This window comes from Rhododendron vialii, chromosome 13a (genome assembly GCF_030253575.1).
Source record: "Rhododendron vialii isolate Sample 1 chromosome 13a, ASM3025357v1".
Classification (NCBI taxonomy): domain Eukaryota; kingdom Viridiplantae; phylum Streptophyta; class Magnoliopsida; order Ericales; family Ericaceae; genus Rhododendron; species Rhododendron vialii.
In genome coordinates, this window is record NC_080569.1 from 14667436 (window position 1) to 14693855 (window position 26420).

Sequence of the window (26420 nt, forward strand, 5' to 3'; positions counted from 1 at the left end):
CCCACTTTCTTCAATTATTGGTTATTTACTGTATTTATTCGTTAGCTTTATAGACAAGCCGAATCCCAACACCTTTTCTCTTCTGTATTGGCCACAGAAAAATTGGAAAAACAAACCATAACTCTTCCACCACCGTCCTAAGGTGAACCCCTCTCTCTCTCTCTCTCTATCTCTATCTCTCTTCACACCTTTTTTCCTGGAAGATTTTAGTACTACTTTTCCCGTCAATTAGTATCTTTTTTTCCATTCTGTTTCCCCACCTTTTCTCGCCCTTTTTGGGTATTCTCCAAGGTATTTATTTTGTTGATTCTTCTTGTTTTTCTTTTTTCTTTTTTCCTGTCACTTAATTTCATGACGCGCTGGAGTGATTAATGATGTTCTTGTTTAGTTAGTTATGGATTTTTAGTCCATTATTTGATTGGTTTGATTAATTTGAAGTCCCTTTCTAGTTTCTGTGCCGCGGAAAAGCTGGAAATATAGAATCTCCTCGTTTATCAATTCCTCTAATCATTTGGTTGAATTCAGAAATTTGGTCTATTAAGTTGGTTCTTCTTCTTCTTCTTCTTCTTCTTCTTCTTTTTTTTTTGCTTTATATTTCAAATCATCGTTCTGAAGCCAAAATGATGAGCAAACTCAGGTTTAAGTATTTGTTTAAGTGAAAGTGTCAGGAATGACAAAATGGTAAATTTGGAAAACTCAAATTAGCCTTGAATTTTTTTGTCTCCATTGAATTGAGTAAAGTAGTAGTAGAACTCGTTTTGATATGTAATTTTTTGAGTCAAGATTTAAGCCTTCTGCTTCACAATATGTGCATTCATGATAGTTTGATCGATGGAGCAACAAAAAGAAGAGTAATTGAGAATAATCTCTCCCTCCCTCTCTTTATCTTAATATTTGAGATAATTCTTATATCGTAATAGATTGTGACAAAAACAAATTCCGGAGAATTTCATCGCAATTTCTCGATGTTGCATGTAAATTTCTAGTGCTGTTTTTACTTACATTGAAAGTCCATCAAATATCAAAGCAAAAACAACTTTTTGCATATATATATTTTTTACCTTCAAACTCTGTTTTGATGGAAAAAATTGTTCCCTAAACTCTTTGTAGGGGTAAAAGCTACTTTCTTTACATGGTACTGTTGAGACTGTTTCAAGAAAGAGAAATAGAATTCTTGAGTATTCACCTTTTCTGATTCTAGTAATGTGTTTTTCTCATTTGTCTGGAACCTGAATTTTGATTATATCTGCAAAAAACAATGCCTCAAGATAAATATTGTTGGATGTGAAATGCCATGAACACCTAATTGGCTAATTGTTTGAATCATAACTTCATGTCTCCTGCATAATTGTTTGTCTGTTATAACCCCCCCTTGAAAATTGAGTTGGTTTATTACAAGAATAAAATCAATTGGTGCGATAAAGGAATGGTGACTTGTGTTTAATCCTGGAAATATTTTTTGTTGGACATACTTAATGGTTGACTTGTGTTTAATCCCATTGCAGGAATGGTGTCCAGTTGAACATAAGAACAGTTGACTCATCTTAGTTCAAGAAGAGTAATGCCTGTAATGTGTTAACAGTGAAGCGGATAGGCCTGAAGAGAAGTGATTGAAGATGGGTTTTGAGCCATTGGCTTGGTATTGTCGGCCAGTTGCAAATGGAGTATGGGCAAGTATTGTGGAGAATGCTATGGGAGCTTACACACCTTGTGCAACGGACTCTCTCGTGGTTTCCATCTCCAATTTGGTTCTTATGGGTCTTTGCTTATATCGGATATGGCTGACCAAGAAAGATTTCAAAGTCCAGAGGTTCCGTTTGAGATCAAATTATTACAACTATGTGTTGGTGTTTTTGGCTGCATTTTGTACTGCAGAACCTTTGTTCAGATTGGTCATGGGTATATCAGCCTTGAATCTTGATGGACAGTCGGGCCTCGCTCCATTTGAGGTGGGTTCTCCTCTTCTACGTGTTTTATCTGTTGCTCAAACATTTTTATTCCAGGTTTATTGGAGCCATTGGAAAGAAAATGTAATTCAATATGGAAGTTCTTGTTTGGCGTTTTTCTTTACTTTATTTCTTTTGGAATGATTTTTTAATCTTAATCGATCGACGTCTATCCCTGGTAATGTTTTGTTCAGTAGAAAGTCTCCTAGTTACTGAATCCTTGGAAGTTTTGTGATCCTATCCTATGATAAATATAATTAATTATGGTTTCTGCAGATAGCTTCACTTGTCATTGAGGCTTTGGCTTGGTGCTCTATGTTGGTCATGCTTGGAGTAGAAACAAAGGTCTACATCCGTGAGTTCCGGTGGTATGTCAGATTTGGGGTAATTTATGCTTTGGTAGGGGACATGGTGATGCTTAGTCTCATTCTTTCAGTGAAGGAATTTTACAGCCGGTTAGTTTCTGTATATACTCTTTACGCTTTTTTGAAAGGGTACGATTAGTTTCTTAGGTCTTTAACTCTTAATCTTCTGGTATTTCCTGTCTTGTGCACTTGTAAACACGTATCTAATAAACAAACTGTACTGTCCATGCTTTGCAAATTCATACTTGGAATTAAATCAGACTCCCATTTACTATGAGCATGTACTGACTGAAAACCAAACATTTTGATGTGGAAAAAAGCAACTTTTGTTGTTTGATGACTACTCATAATCTAGTACAGACTTGTTACAAAACTATGATTTTAATGGGGATGAAATGGAGTAGCTTGAACGAGACATTTGATATTATGCCCTCTTTATTTGTGTGTGCTTGTGCAAGTTGGTATCCCTGCAATTCGATGGCAGTGGCACAAATAAGGTGGTTATGATGTGTGGATTTATATACTTCAATTCTGGATCCAAATTTTTTTTTTTTTTTGGGTCATCACCATTCTGTTATAATTATATTGCCCCAGTGTATTAGAGTGAACAATTAGGATGTTCTGTTGTCTAGCGAATTTCTGCTTTCTTAAAATTTAAAATGTCATATCCTCAATAACTGATGTATAATGTGCATTTGTTTAGAGAGTTTGAGTTTTTGCCGATCAGAGAAGATGTACACTTGCTTGGAAATTCTGAGTTTGTGAGTGATATTGTTGAGTGGCTGTTTCTTCATGTGGTTGCAGTACAATTTAAGGTGGAATTTTTTTTTGTTTTTGCATGCAGATCTACACTGTATTTGTACATCAGTGAGGTCGTCGTCCAGGTTTGGTGATCTTCTCTTACTGAATATTTATTCTCTGATTGTTGCTTATGTAACTTTGGGCATGACTAACCTAACTTTTATGGAAAAGATTTATATCAAAGTGCCCAGGAAGGAAGTTTGTGGGCTTCATCCTTTACACCATTGGTCCATTAATTGAAATAAAACTTGAAAATTATTAAACAAAGAGTGGTGATATTACATGGTTTCACTCAGACACAGTCCTGTTTTTTATTTCATGGTAGGCTGCATTAGTGGGCCTATGGACCCGCCAATCTTCTTTGAGTTATGATCCCATTTGTGGTCCCTTAACTTGTGCCTACTGTCAAAGTAGGCTGGCCATGACTGGCTAAAGGCACTGAAGTTTATATTCATTTTGCTATTTGCATCCTAATGTGTCCAAAGTCCATACAGGACCCTTAGTAATGATCCGGACAGAATGACATGAATACTTTGTGGATCATATTTTTTCGATCCTAGCATTGTAAGCCAGTAAGTAAGAGAGAGGGAGAGGGAGAGAGAAATTGGGGACACAAATCCAAAAACGCTAGTATGGATTCTTAAATCATCAGTCTCCGTAACCTATGTTTACTGGCAGACCAAGAAAAGAAAACCCAATACGGAATATTCCTTTTCTGTCCTCTTTACTTAGTCTTATATTTCGTGTTAAGTCACAATACAAATTCATGTTCTATATGTAATGATTGGTTATGACGTAGGTTTTGTTTGGAGCACTCTTGCTGTTTTATGTTCCCAGTTTGGATCCCTATCCGGGGTACTCCCCAATACGGACCGAGTCTCTTGATGACAATGAATATGTTGAACTTCCTGGAGGAGAGCAAGTTTGTCCCGAGAGGCATGTCAACATATTTTCCAGTATGTATTTTTTGAGTTAAATGTCTTCTATTCTAACTATACTTTGAACTCTTAGATGACTTAACCCCATCCATCGCTTATTGTTGCCTAGATGAGAATAACTTGAGCTAGTCCCTCCCATCCATTTTATGTGTACCATTGACAGGGTGCAAAATTTATGAAAAAAATAAACCCTTCGTACCTATGGAAAAACGGGTGATATGAGGAAGTGATGATGAATATTTCACCTGTCAAGCTTTGACAAGTTAATCGACTGCCAAAACGGATGAACATGTAAAATAGGATGAAGGGTACGTATCAGCTATACTGTGGAAAGTAAGCCCCAACAATCAGCAATGTGATCATATAAGGTGCTTTGGCCCCTTGCTTGATTTGAGAACTACACTGTGGGAGTTGGGCTTATCCCTGTTTGCAGTTGCTTGACTTGTCTCCAATTATTCTCGTAACTTTTTAGTTTATTAATATTGCTGCCAGTTGCTCGGACTTTTTTTTTGCTTTTATGGTTCTTCCAAAAGTCTTTGTGCACATTTGCCTTTCTTTGTTTCTGGCCAGTGTGTGTGGAAGTGTAGAAAACTATTTGTTAGCTTTTACTCTTTTCGATATCATTAGTACTATAAATTTTCTCTTTGAAGTGCTTCCCCAAAATTGATATTCTGGTCCCTTGTTTTTTCTGTAGAAATTACTTTTGGATGGATGAATCCACTTATGCAGCTGGGCGCTAAAAGGCCCCTGACAGAAAAGGATGTTTGGAAACTGGACACTTGGGATCGGACTGAAACACTGAACAGCAAGTGAGTCCTTTGTGAATGTATCTTTGCTTAGTATAGGAATTTAAATTTTCATAGCCGCCATGATCATGTCTTATTTGTGTTGACTCAAGGTTCCAGCAATGTTGGGCTGAAGAATCTTGTAGGCCTAAACCGTGGCTTTTAAGAGCATTACATCGTAGTCTTGGCGGAAGGTGCGGATATTGGTTCATTCCTGTGATTTCGTTTGCATGGCATATGCTGCTATTTGATAATCTCTTGTGGTATATGTTATTGTCTATGCAGAATTAGTTACATTAAATTTTCAAAGTTCTTATTAATTTCCTTTCTCTTCTATTTAGGTTTTGGTGGGGAGGTTTTTGGAAGGTATGAGCCCATTCGACAACAGTTCATTAGGACATTGCTTTCGAAGTTAAAAGCGATGCATCCGATTTAGCAGCAGTCTTTTCGTGCATGTGAATTTTTAGGAAATTCTTGCTGATTCCAGCCTCTTAATTGCAAATAAATTCATTGTTCTTTCTTTCTTTGGGCCTTAATGCAAGGCAGAATTGCATTCACCAAACACGATGTTTCTGTTAAAATTTTGCTTTGAGTGATTTTTCAATTCTGTCGTTTTCTTTGGTCTTTCACTATCTTATCATCATGAACCTAGAATGAAGTAAAGCTGAGAGGCGGGTTAGTTTTTTTGTTTTTTGATCGGTGGAAGTCAGTAGTTAGAATAGTAAGATTAGCACCTTGGAAGAGGTGGGTTAGATTTGATCCTTCATTAGTATATGATCGATTATAGAATAATGCCTGAAAACCACTAGAATCAGTAAGATTGTTGCCTTGTCTTTATCAACTTCCCTGGATTGTATGAAACGACATTATAACTGTATAAAATGCATCTCTATCAAGTACATGGGTTTTAATTTATGGTCCTTGTATTAGTAGGAGTCACTATGACATTAGCACTTCCATATGCACATGCACATTCATACACAAGCATGCGCCTAGTTATGTACGTCTATGCATGAATGCACACCAAATTTACATTTTCAATTAATTTTTTTGAAGTTAATTTGTTACCCTGTTGAATGCGTTATACTAAATGAGATTGCCTGCTGTTTGATTATGTTCCTACCTGCTTATAGTTGTATGCCTAGGTTGTATTGTTGTTGGTTTCTTTTGAGTACAAGCTACAACCCGACCCTAAAGGCACTCCCCAAGAGAGGTCCATAATGCCAGAGAAAGGTCGACCTAGTGTTTTATCAAGATCATTATAAGACAATTAATGTTTAGATAGATATTGAATAACCAAGACTAAACCATGAAAGCTTGAGAGACAATGGGAAAGAGAACTAAAGAAAATCAGGAGATAGAAAACAGCTAATGAGCACAACTTCCCAGCTTCTCAAAATTCACTGTATCTCTGCAAAACTTGGCTGAATCAGTGAATAATGTTTGCTGTTCACTAAATATTTGCCCAGTGTTTTTAGTTTTTCTGAGTTGCTGATCATTTGGCAGATTACTCATCCAAACTTTCCTTATTCAAGTTTAGCTTCTTGTCTGAATATGCTACTCAACGAATTTAAGTTGGCACTACTGAAGTGCACGTTTTCATTTTCATGGCCAAGTGGAGAAATTTATAGCCAATTGGCTGGAAAATCCTTGTGTTTCCAAAATTTTACTGAACCTCCGTAAAACTTTGCTGAATCAATAAGCAATGTTTTCAGTTATACACACAGTTTTATGAGTCCAAAAAAGAATTCTGGTCTTTCCTGGATATGCTTAACGTTTTGCTGATTTTCATCTGGATTTTTAATTGTTCAAGCTCAGAGCTGGATCTGCCATTCTGAATTTTAGTACTATTGGAGTTCGTATTTGTATGTCTAAATTATATCGGGATAGGTTTTTGAATGCTTAAATTCTCACATTGCACTAAGATATAATTTGTATCTTTCTTTTTTGGTCCGCTTGTAGATTGGCAATGATGTTTCCCAGTTCGTGGGCCCGCTTATATTGAACCAGCTTTTACAGGTCAGTTACCGTTTCAGATATGCATTACTTGGTTCAGTTATTTGTATATTCATTTGTTTGGTTTTTATTCGTCGATTAGTAGGCCTCATTCTGTATAGTGGTTAGGATCGGTCGATGATTCTATTGTGTGGTGGTTATATCAGGCATGAAAACTATTTTTGCAAATTCTATACTTGTTCACACATTACACTTCAAGATAAAGGTGTTTCCGACTTTCTGTAAGGTGTGAATTTACATCTAACGTGAATATTTCTGCTATCTTTTTCCTTTCCCTTTCTTACAGACTTTTTTCTCTAATTTTGTAGTTATGTTCTGTTAATCAAGTTGGAAACAAACAAATGAAAGTCAAAACTTATGTTCACACAATATTGATGTAAATTCTGGATAAATAATGGGAAGGTAACATGAATCCATATTTTGACTGTCCTAGCTCTGCAATTTGGCATCAAGAGGTATACATGGATAAAATTTGGCCAATTTACTTTACAGCACTACAGCGAAACAGTTTTGCAAGACTTAGCTAGCTTGATATGGTTGTCGGCTCATTTCCTAACAGCTTCAGCTTTTGGGAATCTTGGTGACAACACCCCCTATCTCCAAATGCCCGTCGAGGGGAAATTCTGGCTTCCAATTCCTACTAACGCGCCTAGGACGCTTGGCAGATAACCTGGTCATTGGGGTGTATTTGTTTTCCCCATGTACATATAGAAAAAATGTTCCCTTCTCGAATCTGTCAAGACTACGCTCTTGATGTGTGCCTGTCAAACTCTGGTACCTCTTCATGCTTTGCTGACTCATTCTTTTGCCTTCCCTCTATCGGGGTGATGTATAGTTCAAACGAAAGACTAGATCAGGAGTAACAAGGGGCAGAATTAGGCTCATGACACATGAGCTGAGCTGATCTCTGCCCTCTTCTTAGAACTTCCAAACTTCAATATCACCAATACTGTTTCATTGCTGAATGATGACTTACCCTTTCAAACAAATAATCTCAACTTATGCACATGGCAGTATTTTTTTCCTTGGGCTGGAGTTACTGATCAAGTTCCCTTTTTGTTGCCCTGTGGGGATGGTATTCTGCTTATTATTTGTTATAGGTTCATCATAATGGAGTATGAGTTGACAAGTGTATGAGTGGACACTGCTAGAATTATTGGGTATCCTTTTTATGCTCTCACTTATCTTATCTTATGTTCATCTTGCAGTCTATGCAACGCAGGGATCCACCTTATATTGGTTATATTTACGCCTTCTCAATTTTCGTTGGAGTGGTATGTGTTGAATCTTTTGTTTTCTTTTCTAGATTTTCTTTTCTTAATTTAAAATGTTTGTTCATTTATGTTTCAGAGTTATGACCCGTCGTGTTCTTTTCTTATTTTGATATTTTACTTATTGGGAGTATATGGACCTTGCTGTTACTAGTATACCATGTGTTTGACATAGGAAGCTGAACCTGTACAGTTATTTCCACTTCTTGCTGTCACGGGGCCCGAACTATGTATTTTGATGCATTTTAGGATCATTTCTATCAGTATTGACTATTAACTGCATTCACCTTTGAATGGGTTAGTTTCTTTGTGAAGGGTTACTCTAGTTTTTGAGTTATTAGACCAAACAGAACAGGCTTCCCAGTGAATTTCCTATCTGTTTGCCCCTGAAGAAACTCTCTCTCTCTCTCTCTCTCTCTCTCTCTCTCTCTCTCTCATCAGTGGATTGCACCTATCACAACCATAACAAAGTTGCTTTGCTTTTCATGGCAACTGGCCTGGTTGAACTTTTGTATGATGGCTTCCTTGGGCTTTCCATCTTTCCAATTATCATTTTGGTCTTCAGCAATGTACCAAAATGAAAAAGTCCCCCTGATTATCATAACCCAATGGAAACTGAAAAATGAATCGGTAGCTCTGAGCAGTGTAGTTGTTCATACGATATAAGTGTACGCTTTTGAACTGTCATTGATCTTCTGTGTAGTAACTGAACTAGCCTTTTTTAATTATGCTTGACAATGTGAGTTGTGGTTTAGTTTCCAAGACTTCTAAAACGTTGTGGCTATCTTCTCTGACTTTTGGAGCTTGTGCCTGTTTAAAAGTTTTTCTTTTATTCGTTATTTTTTAGGGTATGACTGAAGGTATGGATGTTGAATTTTAGTTGCAGTTTGAAGATAACTAGTGTTATACCAGTTCTATTGTCAATATCGTTGTCTCTTGTGCACATTATTAGTTCTTAGTAATGTGTGATGATTTTCCTTTTGAACACTTGTTTTAAACTGAATTGAACCAATCCATTAATTCATTGATCACAAAGCACTAAGTACTTTATGATTCTTTTAACTTGGTTCAGGTATTTGGAGTGTTGGCTGAAGCTCAATACTTTCAGAACGTCATGCGTGTTGGTTATCGATTACGATCAACTCTGGTAATGTCTTGCCTTTCGCTAATCTTCTGTTGAATTGTTCTGATGTTATCTCCTCTGTCCAAATGACTATATGATTTGAGGTTGAGTGTTATTGAGTTCTTGAACTAGCAAAATCACTTTGATTTCGCAGTGTCATAATTTTTGGCAACAGCATCAATAGGTGTTTAATTGACATAAAGATAGTAAATCGACTATTAATTTTTGACATCTTAGGTAGAACATCATTTATAAGCATAGTTGTTAGAATTGTACGATTCAATACTGTTCACAAATAGGTTGCTTGAATCGGAAATAGCTACTAACGGGTGAATCGTTTGATTCACTTTCAAATTCCTTCTGCTTTTTTGGATTTTTGTTGATGGGAAAAGGGTTCAAACTATTTTTTAAGGTCTTTAGTATTGTTATATGTCATCTTTCGTCTATGTTTCTCCTTATGTTGTCTAAAAAATATATTTCTCTCTGGTTGGGGGAGTTCAGGTTTCAATCATATTGCTAGAGATGTAGGTTTTTTGAAGGTTGTTCAGTTGTATTAACAAGTTTTCTTATGTCTGCCAGGCTAACTATACTGCTAACTTAATGATTCCATGAATGCTTAAAATTGCTCATAGTCTTGACATGTACACTTGAAACTCTTGCTGTTTGTAGATTGCTGCTGTATTCCGGAAGTCCTTAAGGTTAACCCATGAGAGTCGCAAAAAGTTTGCGACTGGGAAAATAACCAACTTGATGACAACTGATGCTGAGGCACTGCAGGCAAGTTTTTACCACTATCACCACGAATATGCATGTCTAATGTGGAGTCAACCATGTAGTTAGATTACCAAAAATGTGGGTAGGGTTTGAATGAAGTTGAGAGAGAGAGGAACGAGAGAAGAAGGATTAGTTAATGATTATGGAGCTTAATCAGCCCCTTCACCCAATAAAATTAACTATTAATAACAAGGATGCCCTGGCTAATACTCAAGACAGAAATAAGGAGGACATAACAAATGTAACAGTCTAAGAACTATAGGGTAACTTTTCCCCCAATCAAATGTTACCTGTTTTATTAGACTGGTCTATCTTGATTTGGTGTATCTCTGCAATACTTTAACCCGTTCACATATATGAAAAAGTTTCTCTCACTTTTTATTGATGGATCTTTCTTTTCTTTCTACAGCAAATATGCCAATCACTTCACACTTTGTGGTCAGCTCCTTTCCGTATCGTCATTGCACTAGTTCTGCTTTATCAGCAGTTGGGTGTTGCTTCACTTCTTGGGGCACTTATGCTAGTCCTTATGTTCCCTTTGCAGGTATATTGTCTCTCTCACTCTCTACCATGCCCCTGTACTTGCTAAGTTTTTGTGACCTCCCTTGGAAAAAGGCAGTGCAACATTTCTTCTATTACTCTTCTTTTATGCTATTGAGCCCGTTGTAGCATCTCACTTTAAAATGTGAACCCATTTTTTCGCAACTGATGTGATTTTTGATTAAAAAGCAATTTAATCTAGAAAAATTAATGGCTTACGGAGATGTTCGTAAGTCACTTTTGTAAAATTTCCAAGAGTAGGGGTAAAAGTTGGAGCTGAACTGGTAGAAAGATGGATAGTGTGAATGAGGAGCTGATGCATTTTTTATGAATGAAGTTGGTTCTTTCTAGAACATAATGACCATGTTCGTTTTGGGATTTTTGGATTTGGGATTCTCTCTGTGCACGGTTTCCAATAAATTTTCTTTCAGTTATTACTCTCATTTCTCTATCTATCTCTCTCCACTTATTACCGAAAATCCAAATCCAAAATCCCAAAACGAATAGGCTCAATATAATTAGCATTAGTGGCTCTAAAAAGTTAAAACAAAGTTTTTTTTAATAGTTAGAAGACCTGCAGGAGTTTGTAGTAAGTAATTCCTGGCATTGGTCAAAACAACAGTAGAGAAAAAGAGACGTGTTGAGTTACTATCTTCAGCAAAAGAGTTTTATGGAGATAACCTATGACCGATAGTGGATAAAACCCTGTAGCAGTGGAAGATCGAGTGTGTCTTATTGTCTAAGAAATAATAACTTGATGCAGACATTGGACTACGGAAATTCGTAGCTTACATTGGAATTCCAATGTGGTAACAGCAGCTTACGATTATTTAATCCTGTCTTTGATATTACCAACTATGCAATGTCTCACCTAGAAAAAAGTGCTTATTTACGTGAAGAATCTGATTAGCAGGTTATGTATATCCTTATTTTATACCAAGTAGTTTCCTCACAAACTCGAACAAAATTTTACGTTCTTTTGTCTCAGTTTAGTTTCAGTTTGAATCTCTGCAGTAACAGGCCTATTGGCATCTCTTCTGTTCGTGCATGCATATTTCCTTAAATCTTTGTAGAGTGCATGCATTGAACAAGTGTCTCCTTTCTTCTATATTTGAATTCTTTTCTCAAATTATTTTTGTGAAGTGGTGAATAATTCAAGGTTGTTAAGAACTGTAATTTTGAATTAATTTGCCCTATTATAAGAATGCTTTCTGTAGCTTCAAGATATTCTTTACTCATTTTTCATCCCAAAGCAGTTATCTAATGTTATTATGATTGTAGATGTCTCTAACTTTTGTTATGCTGGCAGACGTTCGTGATAAGCAAAATGCAGAAATTGTCGAAGGAAGGATTGCAACGTACTGACAAGAGAATTGGCCTTATGAATGAAATTTTGGCAGCAATGGACACTGTGAAGTAAAGTTCATTTTTTGAATGATTGGTCTCAGACTTGTTCATCATTAGTAATGTGAAATTATCATTGTAAATCTTTGATTCATAATTGCTTCAGATGTTATGCGTGGGAGAATAGTTTCCAATCCAAAGTTCAAACTGTTCGAAATGACGAGCTTGCATGGTTCAGGAAAGCGCAATTACTAGCAGCGGTACGGATATTTAACAATGTGTTATAGTGGTAATTGGTATCATGTATAAACTTAACGACAGAAATAGTAATACAAATCGTAGTTATCTGTTTAGTAAAAAATCTGGCATTTAAATTTTTTTACTATAATAATGGGGTTAAGTTTAATTTTTTGCAATAAGTGAACATTTTCATTTTTTTTCCTTAGTGCTGAAGTGGGATATGCTAGGTTAACTTCATTTTTGTAAGAAGGATTTTGCACATGCTATATACACTTGTGTGCAAATAATATCAAAGGTACAATTGACACTAAGAGGAATGCAATGTCCACTGAACCTCTAGTATCAGTATCACTAGGATCCAATGCAAATACATACTCATACATGCTTCTGATCCAGATTCTTAGTCTTTTTGTTACAGACACGACGTCTCTGAGACAAATATTTGGTGTCAGCTATCATTTACACTGTCTTATCGAATCAGCATGTTTATGACTACAAGTGCGCAATTTGTGAGGCCTATAGAGAAAATGAATTGAACCAATGATTAGGATCCTGGCTAGTATTTAGGTAGACTTAAAGAAAGCAATCATCCTCTCTTAGATATTTTTAACTGAGACATTGGAAGCCTTGTAAAATTATCAAAAGATGAAGTGAGTAGCATTTATTATTGCTTTCTTAAACTATGTGCCTTTTCAAACATAACCTTATTTTGGCACAGATGGAGTTTAAATTTCTGCATCCTTCTCTCTTGTTTGCAGTGCAACAGTTTCATACTAAACAGCATTCCAGTTATCGTGATTGTGATTTCATTTGGGGTGTTCACTTTGCTTGGAGGGGATCTGACACCTGCAAGGGCATTTACGTCACTTTCTTTGTTTGCAGTGCTACGCTTTCCACTATTCATGCTTCCCAACATAATTACTCAGGTTCTGTCTTTATGGTCTTTTTAGGCAGAAACTTTCATTCCACCTGAAATTTTTTATGTGTTAGGTTGGAGATGTGATTTTTTTTCCTCTTTAGGACAGCTTTATTTACTTTTCTTCCTTATTGTTACTGTCACGAAGCTTCATATGTGTTGTTTAGTCCCGTCCCAGATTGCTCAAGCTTTTGGGGCAAATGGTTTTTGATCATGGTATCATACCATCTGTCTTTGAGGGTATTGGTGTAACGACCCGCCCCAGCTGACCTTCTAACCATTCACCTAACCACGCAGCTCAAAAGGTTAACCTTAAGTTAATAGTAGCTGGTGGGTCTTTTCTTATATTCCACATATTCTTTCTTTACATTGACAATGCGGGACCTTACAATCTCCCCACCTTGGCTGCAACATCCTTGTTGCATTGGCCCAGAGTGCTCATAGCTTCTATATAGCACAAACAGTGTACTTGTACTAGATTCTAGAGGTGGCCCCCACCATGTAGACTAGCGTTGTGCTCTAATACCAACTGTTACGACCCACCCCTACTAACTTGCTAACCATTCGCCTAACCACGCGACTCAAAAGGTTAACCTGAAGTTAATAGTAGCTGGTGGGTCTTTTCTTATATTCCACATATTCTTTCTTTACATTGACAATGTGGGACCTTACAATAGGGTTCAAGTATCTTAGTTTGTTGTTGTTCCCCCTTTGTTTTTGTCTTTTGCACTGCTTTATATTTGTGTGACTGCTTCTAAACATGCAACTGGAAGTTGCATGGGAAGGTGTGGGAGCTTAATAAATATTGTCCAGTCCATCCTTCCTAAACTGTCAGAGCAAGGTTTGTGTAACCCTTGCTCTTTCCAGGTGTGTGTTGGTAAGGTACACTAAGAAGATCACTATTAGAACATAGGATTTATTTTTCTCTACAATAGTGTAGTTGTTTTCTAAATGTTTGACGCAGCGGAATTCACGAGAGACTAGTTAGCGTACTAGTCCAAACGAGATAAACAACTCGTCGCAACGAGCAAATCTTGCGCACAAGAAAGAAGAGAGAATCTCTGCAATATTATTGATTAAAAGCTTAAAATTTGAATAATTGAATAGGTTACAGCCCTTTTTATAAGACTCTAACCCTAGAAATCCTACTATAAAAAAAATCTTAAATCATGCCAAAACAAGCGGCATTAAAGAAAAGATATTTCCTAATTAATTAAAATAAAATCCTAATTCTTGTAGACCAAGAATCCTAATAAAGGTAGAAATCAAAATCAAATTGAATATGGAAAGTTAATAATTCTAACCTAAATGAATATATTCCTAGTCAAAATCTTATTCTAAAACAATAAAAATAAAATACAAAAACTCTCCATTTTTGTCCTACATCAATGTTGGCCTTTGTTTGCAATCAAATTTGAGCACACTTTAGCTGGTCAATGCTTCGAACACAATCACTGATCTTCCTCCTCTTATTTTTGATTTTGGTCTTTGAAAGTCCCTAACAATACTTTGTCCATGCAAATTATACTGGAGGCTTAACCTAGCCTTGTACACTTCAGCACCTTTGAGATTTAGATGTGGTAAAGTGAGACAGACAATTTTCTTGACTACTTTTCGGGCTTCACCAAGTGATTGGGACATAAGGCTCGGTTTGGTTAGGTGGAATGGCTGGTACCAGTTTTGATCAGTAGCGGTCACTTAAAAAGCTTTTGTATATGTATCTCTTTTGGATGTAAATTTTATTTTTGAAAGTAATGAGAGTTTTTCAGAGTTTTGTATGCATTTACTAGGTGAGTTTTAATTTGAAAAAGTTCTTGTTGGGTTTTTAGTAATTAGCAGGTTTAGTTGGCCTTTCTTTTCATCTAATGTGGTATACCTTTTTGCTCAATTTTTTGGTCAACGTGACATCTTCTTAAATATAAGGAGTGCACTTATAAAGTGATTCCATTTTGTTGAGCTTCAATGCTGTTCTAATTTGACAGGTAGTAAACGCAAATGTATCCTTAAAGCGTCTGGAGGAACTTCTCTTATCTGAAGAGAGAATGCTTCTACCAAATCCACCCCTTAAACAAGGACTACCTGCCATCTCAATCAAAGATGGATTCTTCTCCTGGGATTCCAAGGTCAACCTTATAACCTTGTTTCTTCCCATTGATGTGTATCATATTTGCATAAGGATACTTATAGAGGGGTGTATACCTGCATATATGTTTATCAGGTATATATGCCTTTGACAGGTTGCTTTATTGATTAGTTGATTTATTATTGTGAGTCAATTTCTTTTTTATATAAACTTGTGTTTTTTCTTTTTCACCGGTATCTTCTGTATCCATATTTTTGCCGATGATGTATTTACATATAGATACATATACTCAGGCTGCCTGTATATACCGGGATATGCCTTTGACTGGTTATTTTATTGATAGCTTTTGTTTTCCAAGATGTTTTAAGCATCCTGAAAGCTCAGTAGTTTGCTATTACGTGTATGTAGAACCCTTGTTAAGCTTGTTCAACTTCTTGGTTAAGAAATACGCTATGTCAGTATGTATCTGAACCGTGGAGAACTTAAAAACTGAAAATTACTAGATTACGTATTTCAAAGTTGCAAGTGGCTGATTCTCCTTGGCATTTGGTGAGTTGGATTCCTGTGAGCTTCCAAATCATCCTTGATAATTTTGTTGAAAATTAATAATCATTCAATTTTTTGTTTCCTGAAATGCTGGATTATTTAACTTCTGCTTTAAATACAGGCAGAGAAGCCGACATTGTCGAATATTAATTTGGATATCCCAATGGGTAGCTTGGTAGCAATTGTTGGCAGTACGGGAGAAGGTAAGACATCACTAGTGTCGGCAATGCTTGGAGAGCTTCCTCCCGTAGCAGATTCAAACGTTGTTGTCAGAGGAACAGTTGCTTACGTCCCACAGGTTTCATGGATTTTCAATGCAACAGTAAGTAACAACATGCTTCTTTTGGACTGATCTAAGTGGCTGAGCTAAATATTTACCTTTTCAGTACTGCTACTGATTTATGATGGATCTCAGTCCTTGATGGTGTGAAGCGGAGACAAGTTATTAATAGTTTAGATACTTATATCGACATGGTTAAAGTGAAAAATCTGTGTATAAGTGGTTCATACCAAATGATTGTTAGAATTGTGCGATTCACCATCGGGGATGAGCTTCAACTTTCAACCAATTCGATCTGAATCTCGCTGTTGAATCAGAAATTAAAAAAATCTTGCAATGGATTTTGTGATTCACTACGATTCTGCAATTCATGAGATCCGCTATGATTCAGTTTTGGTTCAATGGTTTGTTAGAACAATGCATGAAATGAAAAGGAAAACAAGAAATCAATTAGTTATATTGATTTTTATCCTACTAATGCATATGTACGATCGAGTGTAGTTAGTGTAGTTATAGTGATTAGTGATGAGCATATGTACATGGATAGACAGATATAAAACTATGTGTTATAATTTTATAACCAATCTAGTGAATTTTACGATTCACAATTCACTTTTTCATCAAAGCGATGCACCAGACAATTTGAGATTTGGCACCATTTTTTATGCACACAATTATGAGTGTATGCACACAATTTAGTGTCAAGGTGCTCGTGAAATGTAACTTTGAGACTTTCATTTTCACTGTTCAGGTACGTGAGAACATCTTATTCGGATCTGTATTTCAGCCAGCAAGATACGAGAGGACAATAGATGTGACTGCATTGCAGCATGACCTTGAATTACTTTCTGTGAGTACGAAGCAGAGTATTACTATTTTGATATTTTCTCATGAAAGCTCAAGAGTCTTTACTGTTATTTATGAGCCATTTCTGAAATTATGTCTTTTGTGCCTGATATGGCTTATTTACTAGGGAGGTGATCTTACTGAAATTGGTGAAAGAGGGGTTAATATTAGTGGAGGTCAAAAGCAACGGGTATCCATGGCAAGAGCTGTATACTCCAATTCAGATGTTTATATATTTGATGATCCTTTAAGTGCTCTAGATGCTCATGTGGGTCGACAGGTAATTATTTTAGATATGAATCCTGTGGTAAATAATTGGACAGTTTGATATACATTGTGGGGCCCATTCCCGAACAGCTTGGTGTTTGGGCAATTTGTGACCTAGCATGATATCATACCTTTGGTTTCTAGTAGGTCTTGGGTTCAAGCCTTTATGTTTGCATTCTGCTTCTCCCTTTCACATTTTTTTTCACACTATGTATGGATGTATCTGTCTACACGAGCAAGATGAGGTTGCGCGTGAGGGAGGGTGTTGGACATCTTGACATACATTGTGCGGGTCATTTGCTAACAACTTAAGTTTTGGGATAACTGTTGACCCAATTGTAATGACATCAGTATCAGCTATCATTGTCGCATCTAGTTCTGCTACTAGTGGGATCTGACTGTTGTAAGGTGTTATGGGGAAACTTGCGAGATAGGCCCTTTTGCTTCAGTAATTACCTAATTAGAGAGAGCCTCCTTGTCCGTGGGCTACAATTAACAGCCTTATGTCCTTAAATGCAAGATGCCACCATATAATCCAATTGCATGCAACATATATAATCCAATTCTCTGCAACATATGCAAACGTTTGTAGAAGTCCTGGTATAGGGCTTTTGTACAAACATGACTGACACGACACGGTGTTGAGACGACAAATTTTGGACAAGGGCACGTTGAAAATGTTGTTAGATGTATATACTTTCAAAAAGTTGTATAAAATGTACTTAGTATTTCTATCAAATTACGAACAAATACCCTAATAATATAAGCATTATAAAAGACAATAGTCACTAAATAAGTATTTTAAACTAATCATCCACAGCAATTTTGACCCTTCAACTTCTAAAATTGCATTTTGACCTACTAATAGCCCTTACATGTCCCCCACGACTGTCCAAGTGTGAAGCCGGTAGATGTGTTTGTAGATATCAATGTAGTATTCATGAGCATGTGTTTTTTTTTCTTTCCTTTTGTCATTGGTCAGTGCCATTTGCACCTGCAGGTTTTCGAGAAATGCATTAAAGAAGAATTAAGAGGAAAAACAAGAGTTCTAGTCACGAACCAGCTACATTTTCTTTCGCAAGTTGATAGAATTATTGTGGTCCATGAAGGTATGGTGAAAGAGGATGGAACCTTTGAGTACCTTTCAAATAACGGTGCCCTCTTCCAGAAACTGATGGAAAATGCTGGAAAGATGGAAGAATATGTTGAAGAGAAGAAAGATGTTGAAAATGCTAGTCAAGAAACCTCAAAACCTGTTGCTAATGGAGTGATTAATGGGTTTCTTAAAGATGCAGCCCCCACAAAAACAAAAAAAGAAGGAAAATCTATCCTTATTAAGCAGGAAGAGAGGGAAACAGGTGTTGTTAGCTTGAATGTGTTGAAGAGGTAAGAGAATACAGTGTTTCCCATTTGCCCGTGAATCGAGGCTCTTATTTATCTGATCTTTCTCCTTTGGAGTTTATTACTATATATGCTGCTCAGATACTATATCTTATCGCTTCTGAATTACTAACATGCCCCATCTTAATTGTTGTTCAATGGTTGGTATTCCAGTTCTAACGTAGTTTTTAGTTGATTTGGGATTCTTTATGAATTCTTTAATTTTATAATGTGGTGATGAGTACAAAATTTACATTGATAGCTTTATAGTGATGTTAGATGTCAATGTGCTGATGCAAATTTGGTATTGTGAATTGTCTGATTTAGTGGACAATTTTTTAAACCCTCGGACTATGATGAAACTTTCCGTTGATATTGTTACTCCCGATGTTCTTTTTGCAGGTATAAGGATGCTTTGGGAGGCCTATGGGTGGTTATGCTACTCTTCTTGTGCTATGTCCTAACAGAAGTTCTACGAGTTTCAAGTAGCACATGGTTGAGTACGTGGACAGATCAAAGCAGTTCAAAGCGCTACGGGCCTGGTTTTTACAATCTGATTTACGCACTTCTATCATTTGGTCAAGTATGTCTTCCAGTCAATTGTTAATTGGTTTTCATTTCATTTACCTGTCATTAAATGTGCAATTGACCTATTCTATGACATTCACTATAAAGCCACTCTTTAGACCTTTAAAAAATTTGTGAAGCAAAAAACAATTTAATCACACAAGCTGATTGTACATTGTCTGGATTCAGGTTTTGGTGACGCTGGCAAATTCATTTTGGTTGATTGTTTCAAGCCTTTATGCAGCGAGAAAGTTGCATGATGCGATGCTTAGCTCCATATTAAGAGCTCCAATGGTCTTCTTTCAAACCAATCCCCTTGGACGGATTATCAATAGGTTTGCAAAGGATCTTGGTGACATAGATCGGAATGTCGCTGTGTTTGTGAATATGTTTCTGGGCCAAGTCTCCCAGCTCTTGTCAACATTTGTGTTGATAGGAATTGTGAGCACCATGTCCTTGTGGGCCATATTGCCGCTTCTAGTATTGTTTTATGTTGCCTACCTGTATTATCAGGTATGCAAAATCTATTTATCTTATTTGTTGTTGTTTTTCTACTTCTATGAGAAAATAATTGTTGTCACCTCATGCACCCATCAGAGTTTACTCATGAATTACATGAATTCTGTATTGTTTAGTTGGGATACTGGAACTGTTCTATAGAAACTTGTGGGAAATTACAAATTTCCATTTCCCATCGGAAAATCTTTCAAGCCAACTTAAACGGTTTTGTATCGGTGGCTGCAATTTCATGAATTCTGAACTGTTAGATTAGTTAGGATACTCGAGTTGTTCTATAGCAACTTGTGAGAAACTACAAATTTCCATTTCCCCTCGGAAAATCTTTCAAGCCAATTTAAACAGTTTTGTATCGCTGGCCGCAATTTTTTTAAACATTTGGTTTATGGGCCATTGTATCTGGTTAATCTTTCACAGTTAAGAGTTGAGTCAAACATTTTTACCCTTCATCAACCTGTTCTTTGTGTTATCCTTGTGGAACCTTTGCTTAGGGCAGTTTTTCTTGTGTGGATTTATGTTGATTTGGAATACACGGTAAAAAACTTTCTTGGCCATGCCTTCGAACGTTTCCCTAGATGATTGGTACATCTAACTTCCTAGGAAATCTTACAGCACCACATTTCATTATTGTCATGTTATCACCTGTTTACATGATTTTGAAAGAAGTTGTATAGGCTCTGGCCCCAATGCCTAAGTTCAGACTACAATTATGAGCTTATAAGTGCAATGTAGCGCAGTTCAATCCAAATGGTCTGTGGATGGATTTCAGTTTGGCAAAAGAATATTTTTGTGTGCCTGTGTTGATGAAGACAAGATTCAATTTTGTTTTATTTCCTTTACAGTTTTCATAAATACATAAACTTTGTTTCTTAACGCTGTCATGCTTATGCTTTGAGTAAAGATTCACTATCTGTTTAGCATGGATTTTAGTTATAACATTTTTAAGTATAATTTTTACAAGAGCACTTTTCACTTTTGTAGAGCACAGCTCGTGAGGTGAAGCGCTTAGATTCTGTTAGCAGATCTCCTGTGTATGCGCAATTTGGGGAAGCATTAAATGGTTTAACAACTATTCGTGCCTACCAAGCATATGACCGAATGGCAACCATGAATGGAAAATCCATGGATAACAATATTAGATTCACTCTTGTGAACATGAGTGGAAACCGATGGCTTGCAATCCGACTGGAAACGTTAGGAGGCCTAATGATCTGGCTCACAGCAACTTTTGCTGTCATGCAAAATGGAAGAGCAGAAAACCAAGAGGCATTTGCTTCTACGATGGGTCTCCTTCTCAGTTACTCTTTAAATATTACAACTCTATTAACGGGTGTACTGAGACTTGCGAGTCTGGCTGAGAATAGCATGAATGCAGTTGAACGGATTGGCACCTATATAGATTTGCCTTCTGAGGGTCCTTCTGTTATAGAGAGCAATCGTCCTCCTCCTGGATGGCCTTCCTCTGGATCCATCAAATTTGAGGATGTTGTTTTGCGTTATAGACCTGAACTTCCTCCAGTCCTTCATGGGTTGTCCTTCACAATAGCTCCAAGTGACAAAGTGGGTATAGTTGGGAGAACTGGGGCCGGGAAATCTAGCATGCTCAACGCTTTGTTCCGAATTGTAGAACTGGAAAGAGGTAGAATCTTGATCGATGGTTATGACATTGCAAAGTTTGGATTGACAGATCTCCGTAAAGTTCTGGGTATCATACCACAGTCACCTGTTCTTTTCTCAGGTAATAATAGTAACGTCAATTGTGTGTTTCATTAGAATAGTTAGGTTTTGCAATTCTTATATTCTCTTGTGAGATGGATAAAATCATAAAAATGACTGATGTAAGGGAAGATTCAATTCCTTATTCTTTCAATTTCATTTCCTCAACCCGATGAAAATAGGGGATTCTGTCACTTTTATAGATATTCTATGAACATTCAAAGTTTCAGACTTAAGAGACCACATTTTTTTTCAAAAAGGAAAACTCTCGACACTCATATACAGCGATAACTATGTATACAGTGGCTTTGCATTTCCTCGTTTACATATGGATTTTTTTTGTTTTGTTTGACTTGAGATTCAACCTTCTGAATTTGACTCTTTATTAGGTATCACATGCTTCTCCATTATTGTCTTCCGTGTATTTGACTCTGCGAATATTCGTTAATAGTAGGGTGGGTACTGTAGGAGATTTAATCCCTATGAAAATATCAATGTTAATTGTTGTAAAACGCGTCATATATTTAATCATTTTTACAAAAGTACTTCTAAAAGTCAAATATTGGTTAGAAATCTTTAAAAACATTCAATTTTGTTATAAATAACGTTAGAACATGTGGTTATTTAATTTTTCAACATTTCCTAGTGCTTGAAAAAATTTATGAGGGCGGTGTTAGATTCGCATTACACAATGGCCAATACTTCCAATACCCGTCACTCGCGACCACAACTATTACACCGACTGATACCGTGATTTGGATTGAGAACAAACAGATTTTCTCTGACAAATTTGGCTTGCTAGTGTGGCCTATAATAGTTACATGTCTGGACCTCGAACTTTTCTGGGAATCCGGGCCTATGGCAATTACCAGCCTCTATGTTGAGTTTATATATAAACCAGCAAAAGACAGTATTGTTAGAATAATTTAGATTAACACCTTGGAGGAGGAGGAGGAGTTGAACTCCTGATCTCCTTTCTCCTAGCACTTAGGTGCACCCCCTGATGCCATTGGGCCAAAGGCCTTTCGGCAAAGCCTATATGTTGAGTTCTGGATCTCATGAAGATGAAAACTCAAAACGAGGGAGGGATAAAAACATTATATCACAGAAAAATCTTTTGACCAACTAGTTAGTGACGCATTATTCTGTTAACCTCAATTTGCATTATCTTTATGAGTTTCCCTTGAGTGCATACGGGACTTTGCATTTATTTTCATTATTATGTTATGAAAGGGTTTGAACTTGGAAAGCCCTTTAGTTGATCATCTGCATGAGATTGATAAAGAATCTTGTTGAGGAGTGGATTCTGTTTGGCTATATACGTAAAGCAATAGTCTTTGCCTCCTCAAAAAAATTTACATCGAGAACCCGTTTAATTGTATTGAGCTTCAGTTGCTTTGGAAATGCATCCAAACGATTCCGAAGCAGCCATGCCAGCTTCTCTATACCATGACAATTTTAAGTTTCTTTGAGAATTTTTCAGAAACTTATTTTGGAGCCTTAACTAGGTACATGATCATTTCTTTCCTTCATTTCTCTTCTTTTGTTCAGGATCTGTGAGATTTAATCTGGATCCTTTCGGTGAGCACAATGATGCTGACCTTTGGGAGGCTTTAGAGAGGGCATACCTAAAGGATGCTATCAGGAGGAATTCGTTAGGGCTGGATGCTGAGGTATATGCTCATATCTGCTTTACTGAAGCTTTATGATTTCCCTCTAGACAATGTAAAGCTTTCCTATCCTGTTTTGCGTGGCGAATTTTTCATCTTCATAGTTGTGCATCCACAAATAATGCTAGTGTTCAGACGGATTTCTGTTTAAATGAGAAGTTTACCATCACAATCATACTTGAGCTTTTAGTATTAAACAGATACTCTTGATTAACATTATTAACTCTAGCATTCTTTTCCTCGATCGTTTTAAACAGAGCTGGTTTAAGAGTAATTTGGATACAGGATGCAAAAGAGAAACATAAAAGAAGGATAACATGTTGGAACAGGAGTTAATAAAGAGTGACCATGTAACATTTTCTTTGTTAGTGTGCAAAAGCCTAATTTCGATACAGGATTCAGAAAAAAGTAAAAGGATGATACTGTGTTAGAAATATTTGAGAGTGGCTAACATAATTTACTGGTCTGTTTGTGTCTTACTAATATGGTTAGGAACTGATCCATTTATTGCCAAATTTTCCTTAAGCTGAATTTCATCATCAACTTGGTCCATAAGATTTATGTAGTTTCCATCGATCTATTAGACAACATATGCAGGTCGGATACACGTCATTAACTCAACCTTCAAAGAAATGTCAACCTTTTGCCATACTAATTCGGTTTTATGATGTCTCAAGGTCTCCGAGGCAGGGGAGAATTTCAGTGTTGGACAGAGGCAGCTGCTAAGTCTTGCTCGAGCGTTGCTTCGTAGATCAAAAATCCTTGTTCTAGATGAAGCAACCGCCGCTGTTGATGTTAGAACTGACGCTCTTATTCAGAAGACCATTCGAGAAGAATTCAAATCATGTACAATGCTCATTATTGCACACAGGCTGAATACCATCATTGATTCTGACCGAGTTCTTCTGCTCGAAGCTGGTCGAGTATGTTTTCTTTTTGTTTCCTCCAACTTTAACCTGATTATTGGTCTTTGGTACTATAAGAGTGTCAATCTTGATCCAAAGCCATAAACCCACCAACTTACGACATGGATCAAGATTGTTATAAGTTTATAGCCCATTTATCCCATACAGAATGAGTCTTCAATGGTAGGTTGAATGGGTTCCGAGTACATTCTTCAATAAGTTCACTTCACACTCATCGTTGCCAACAGTCACTATTGCCATATCCTAAACCTCTATCGCCACACCCCAGTCACTAATGCACATCATATTGGCTATTGACACTCCATAAACCACTACGGCCCCACCAAAATCCACTAATCCCATACCAAAATCACTAACGCTATAACACCACCATAATCCTAATGACGCACCATCTGTGCACATATATACATATTTGTAAATTTTGATATACTATTGGCTTAGTAGATGGGTTGGGATTCACTTAAAATAATTGGGTTGGTTTGGATATGGATATGGATAATAATCATTATAGCTAATTGGGTATGGTTAACAATCATTAAGGACCTAAGTCCCAACGCATTTAAAATGCAGCCAAACCCACCCATTGACACCATTATTATAGTGTAATTTCTGTGTAATTATGATTATGTATTTTTGTGCCTTCTGTCCAGGTTGTAGAATATGCTTCTCCTGAGGAACTGCTGCAAAATGATGAGAGTGCTTTCTCTAAGATGGTTCAGAGCACGGGTGCTGCAAATGCTCAGTACTTGCGCAGCTTAGCACTAGGGGAAGGGGATATCAAATTGGAGACAGAAGAGACCAGACGGTTAGATGGGCAGAGAAGATGGCTTGCTTCATCTCGATGGGCTGCCGCTGCACAGTTTGCCCTTGCTGTCAGTCTCACTTCTTCGCATAATGACCTCATACAGTTGGAAATAGAGGGTGATGATAGTATTCTTAGAAAAACAAAGGATGCGGTAATAACTCTGCAGGGTGTTTTGGAAGGGAAGCATGACAAAGTTATTGAAGAGACCCTTGATCAGTACCAGGTTCCCAGTGATAGATGGTGGTCATCTCTCTACAAAATGGTTGAAGGTATGAATTTGTATCATTGGATGTATAATGTTCCCGCATTTGAACCCACTTTGCTTACCTATTTGCCTGGTTGCAGTTTTTCAGGATCTGTTTTTTGGGATTTGTTTCCCGGAGAACATAAAAAATTTGATGGTTTCCGGGAATTTTTTTGGGGGAAAGTTTTTGGAAAAGAACCCTCTTCGAGGGAAAAAAAAACATCAAAAATGTATTCATATTTCAAAATTAGTTCTGCTTAAAAGTGAATAAAGTACAAAAACAACCATATTTTTGTGGAAAACAGTTTACGAAAAGTGTTGTGCAAAACTGGTTCCGGAAACGGTGTAAAATGGGTCAAAGAGTGCTTATGAGAAGGAACTAAGAATTTGAACACTTCCATTCTAATTGATGATTAAAGAAGCTGAAAGTAGTTCCCACTTTCCACCTGTTTGCATAAATGTGCGTACAGAATTATTCCAAAACTCAACAATAGAGACTTTGACCTAGCAGAGGGGTTCTACCATTCCAAGTTCTTCATTTGACGCAATCTTATTTCTAGTTTACTCTCTTTTATTTTATCTTATTTTTTGTTAGCTGCTGGTATTAGGAACTAATGAATCAGCCATTCAGCCTGTGTTAGGAATAGCATTTGAATATTGTTCCTTCTGTGTTTAACACCAAAATTTAGAGTTGATTGAATAACTATTTTAATGATTCTTTCCAATTGACGATTTTCCCCTTTTCAGGTCTCGCGATGATGAGCAGGCTGGCTCGAAACAGGCTTCACCAATCAGAATATGGATTTGAAGATAGAACAATCGACTGGGACCGTGTGAACATGTAGAGAGAGAGAGAGAGAGAGAGAGAGGGAAAAGTACCTCACCAGTCCCATGTGTCGATGTTCTGACAGTAAAGTATGAACTGCGTCCACCACTTTCGGTAATCCTACCCTCCAGCTCTACGCTTATTGAGTATAGTTTCCAGTTCTACATTATGTTAAGGTGCTAATTAGCATTATTTGCAGGCTGCGAAGCTCAGTCCAGCTCTGCTTTGTAACTGCATGTATTCCGAAGTCGAAACTTTTTAGCATTGGTACAAATAGTTTTGTAATGATTTTGCTCATATGGAATCAGATGATCGTGAATTAAGTAGACCATGCAACTTGAGTAGACCTTGTTGAGTGGACAAAAGCAAAAGCTACACTGGAGAGTTTACTTATTTGAATGTTGGTGAAGGTTTCAAATTAAATCAAACCCAACAAAACTAGGCCAGAAATATTTATCTAATTGAACAAATGGCTCTTGACAGAGCTCAGTGGAGGAAAATGATTCATATAGCAGACCCCAAGTGATTGAGACTTGAGGCTCGGTTTGGTTTGGTTTGGTTTGGTATATGCAAATGCAGTGCATGATGTTTATGAATGAGGAACCTAATCTTAGATCCTCTCTTGTAGTCATGTGAATGATTTGAGTTGTTCACTTTGGAGGTCCAAAAGTATGAACCGATATTGGCAA

The 26420-nt window shown here is 36.8% G+C and overlaps 1 protein-coding gene across 2 annotated transcripts; it reads left to right on the forward strand.

The window, feature by feature from the left end:
- Positions 1-26154, forward strand: LOC131314870 (ABC transporter C family member 2-like). 2 transcript variants are annotated; one of them, XM_058343779.1, is made up of 28 exons: positions 1-142; positions 1506-1949; positions 2223-2401; positions 3156-3195; positions 3912-4068; positions 4745-4859; positions 4949-5029; positions 5177-5201; positions 6798-6854; positions 8060-8125; positions 9195-9269; positions 9915-10022; positions 10429-10563; positions 11869-11975; positions 12070-12163; positions 12902-13069; positions 15042-15182; positions 15810-16010; positions 16720-16818; positions 16942-17094; positions 18082-18467; positions 18864-19044; positions 19218-19541; positions 20526-21282; positions 22812-22933; positions 23608-23853; positions 24507-24930; positions 25653-26154. In XM_058343779.1, the coding sequence occupies exons 2-28, from the start codon at positions 1617-1619 to the stop codon at positions 25748-25750; spliced, it is 4872 nt and encodes a 1623-aa protein (XP_058199762.1). In that variant the 5' UTR covers positions 1-142; positions 1506-1616; the 3' UTR covers positions 25751-26154. The 2 variants fall into 2 exon arrangements, with proteins under 2 accessions (XP_058199762.1, XP_058199763.1); XM_058343780.1 differs by lacking the exon at positions 1-142 and adding an exon at positions 149-291.
- The last annotated feature ends 266 nt before the right edge of the window (positions 26155-26420 follow it).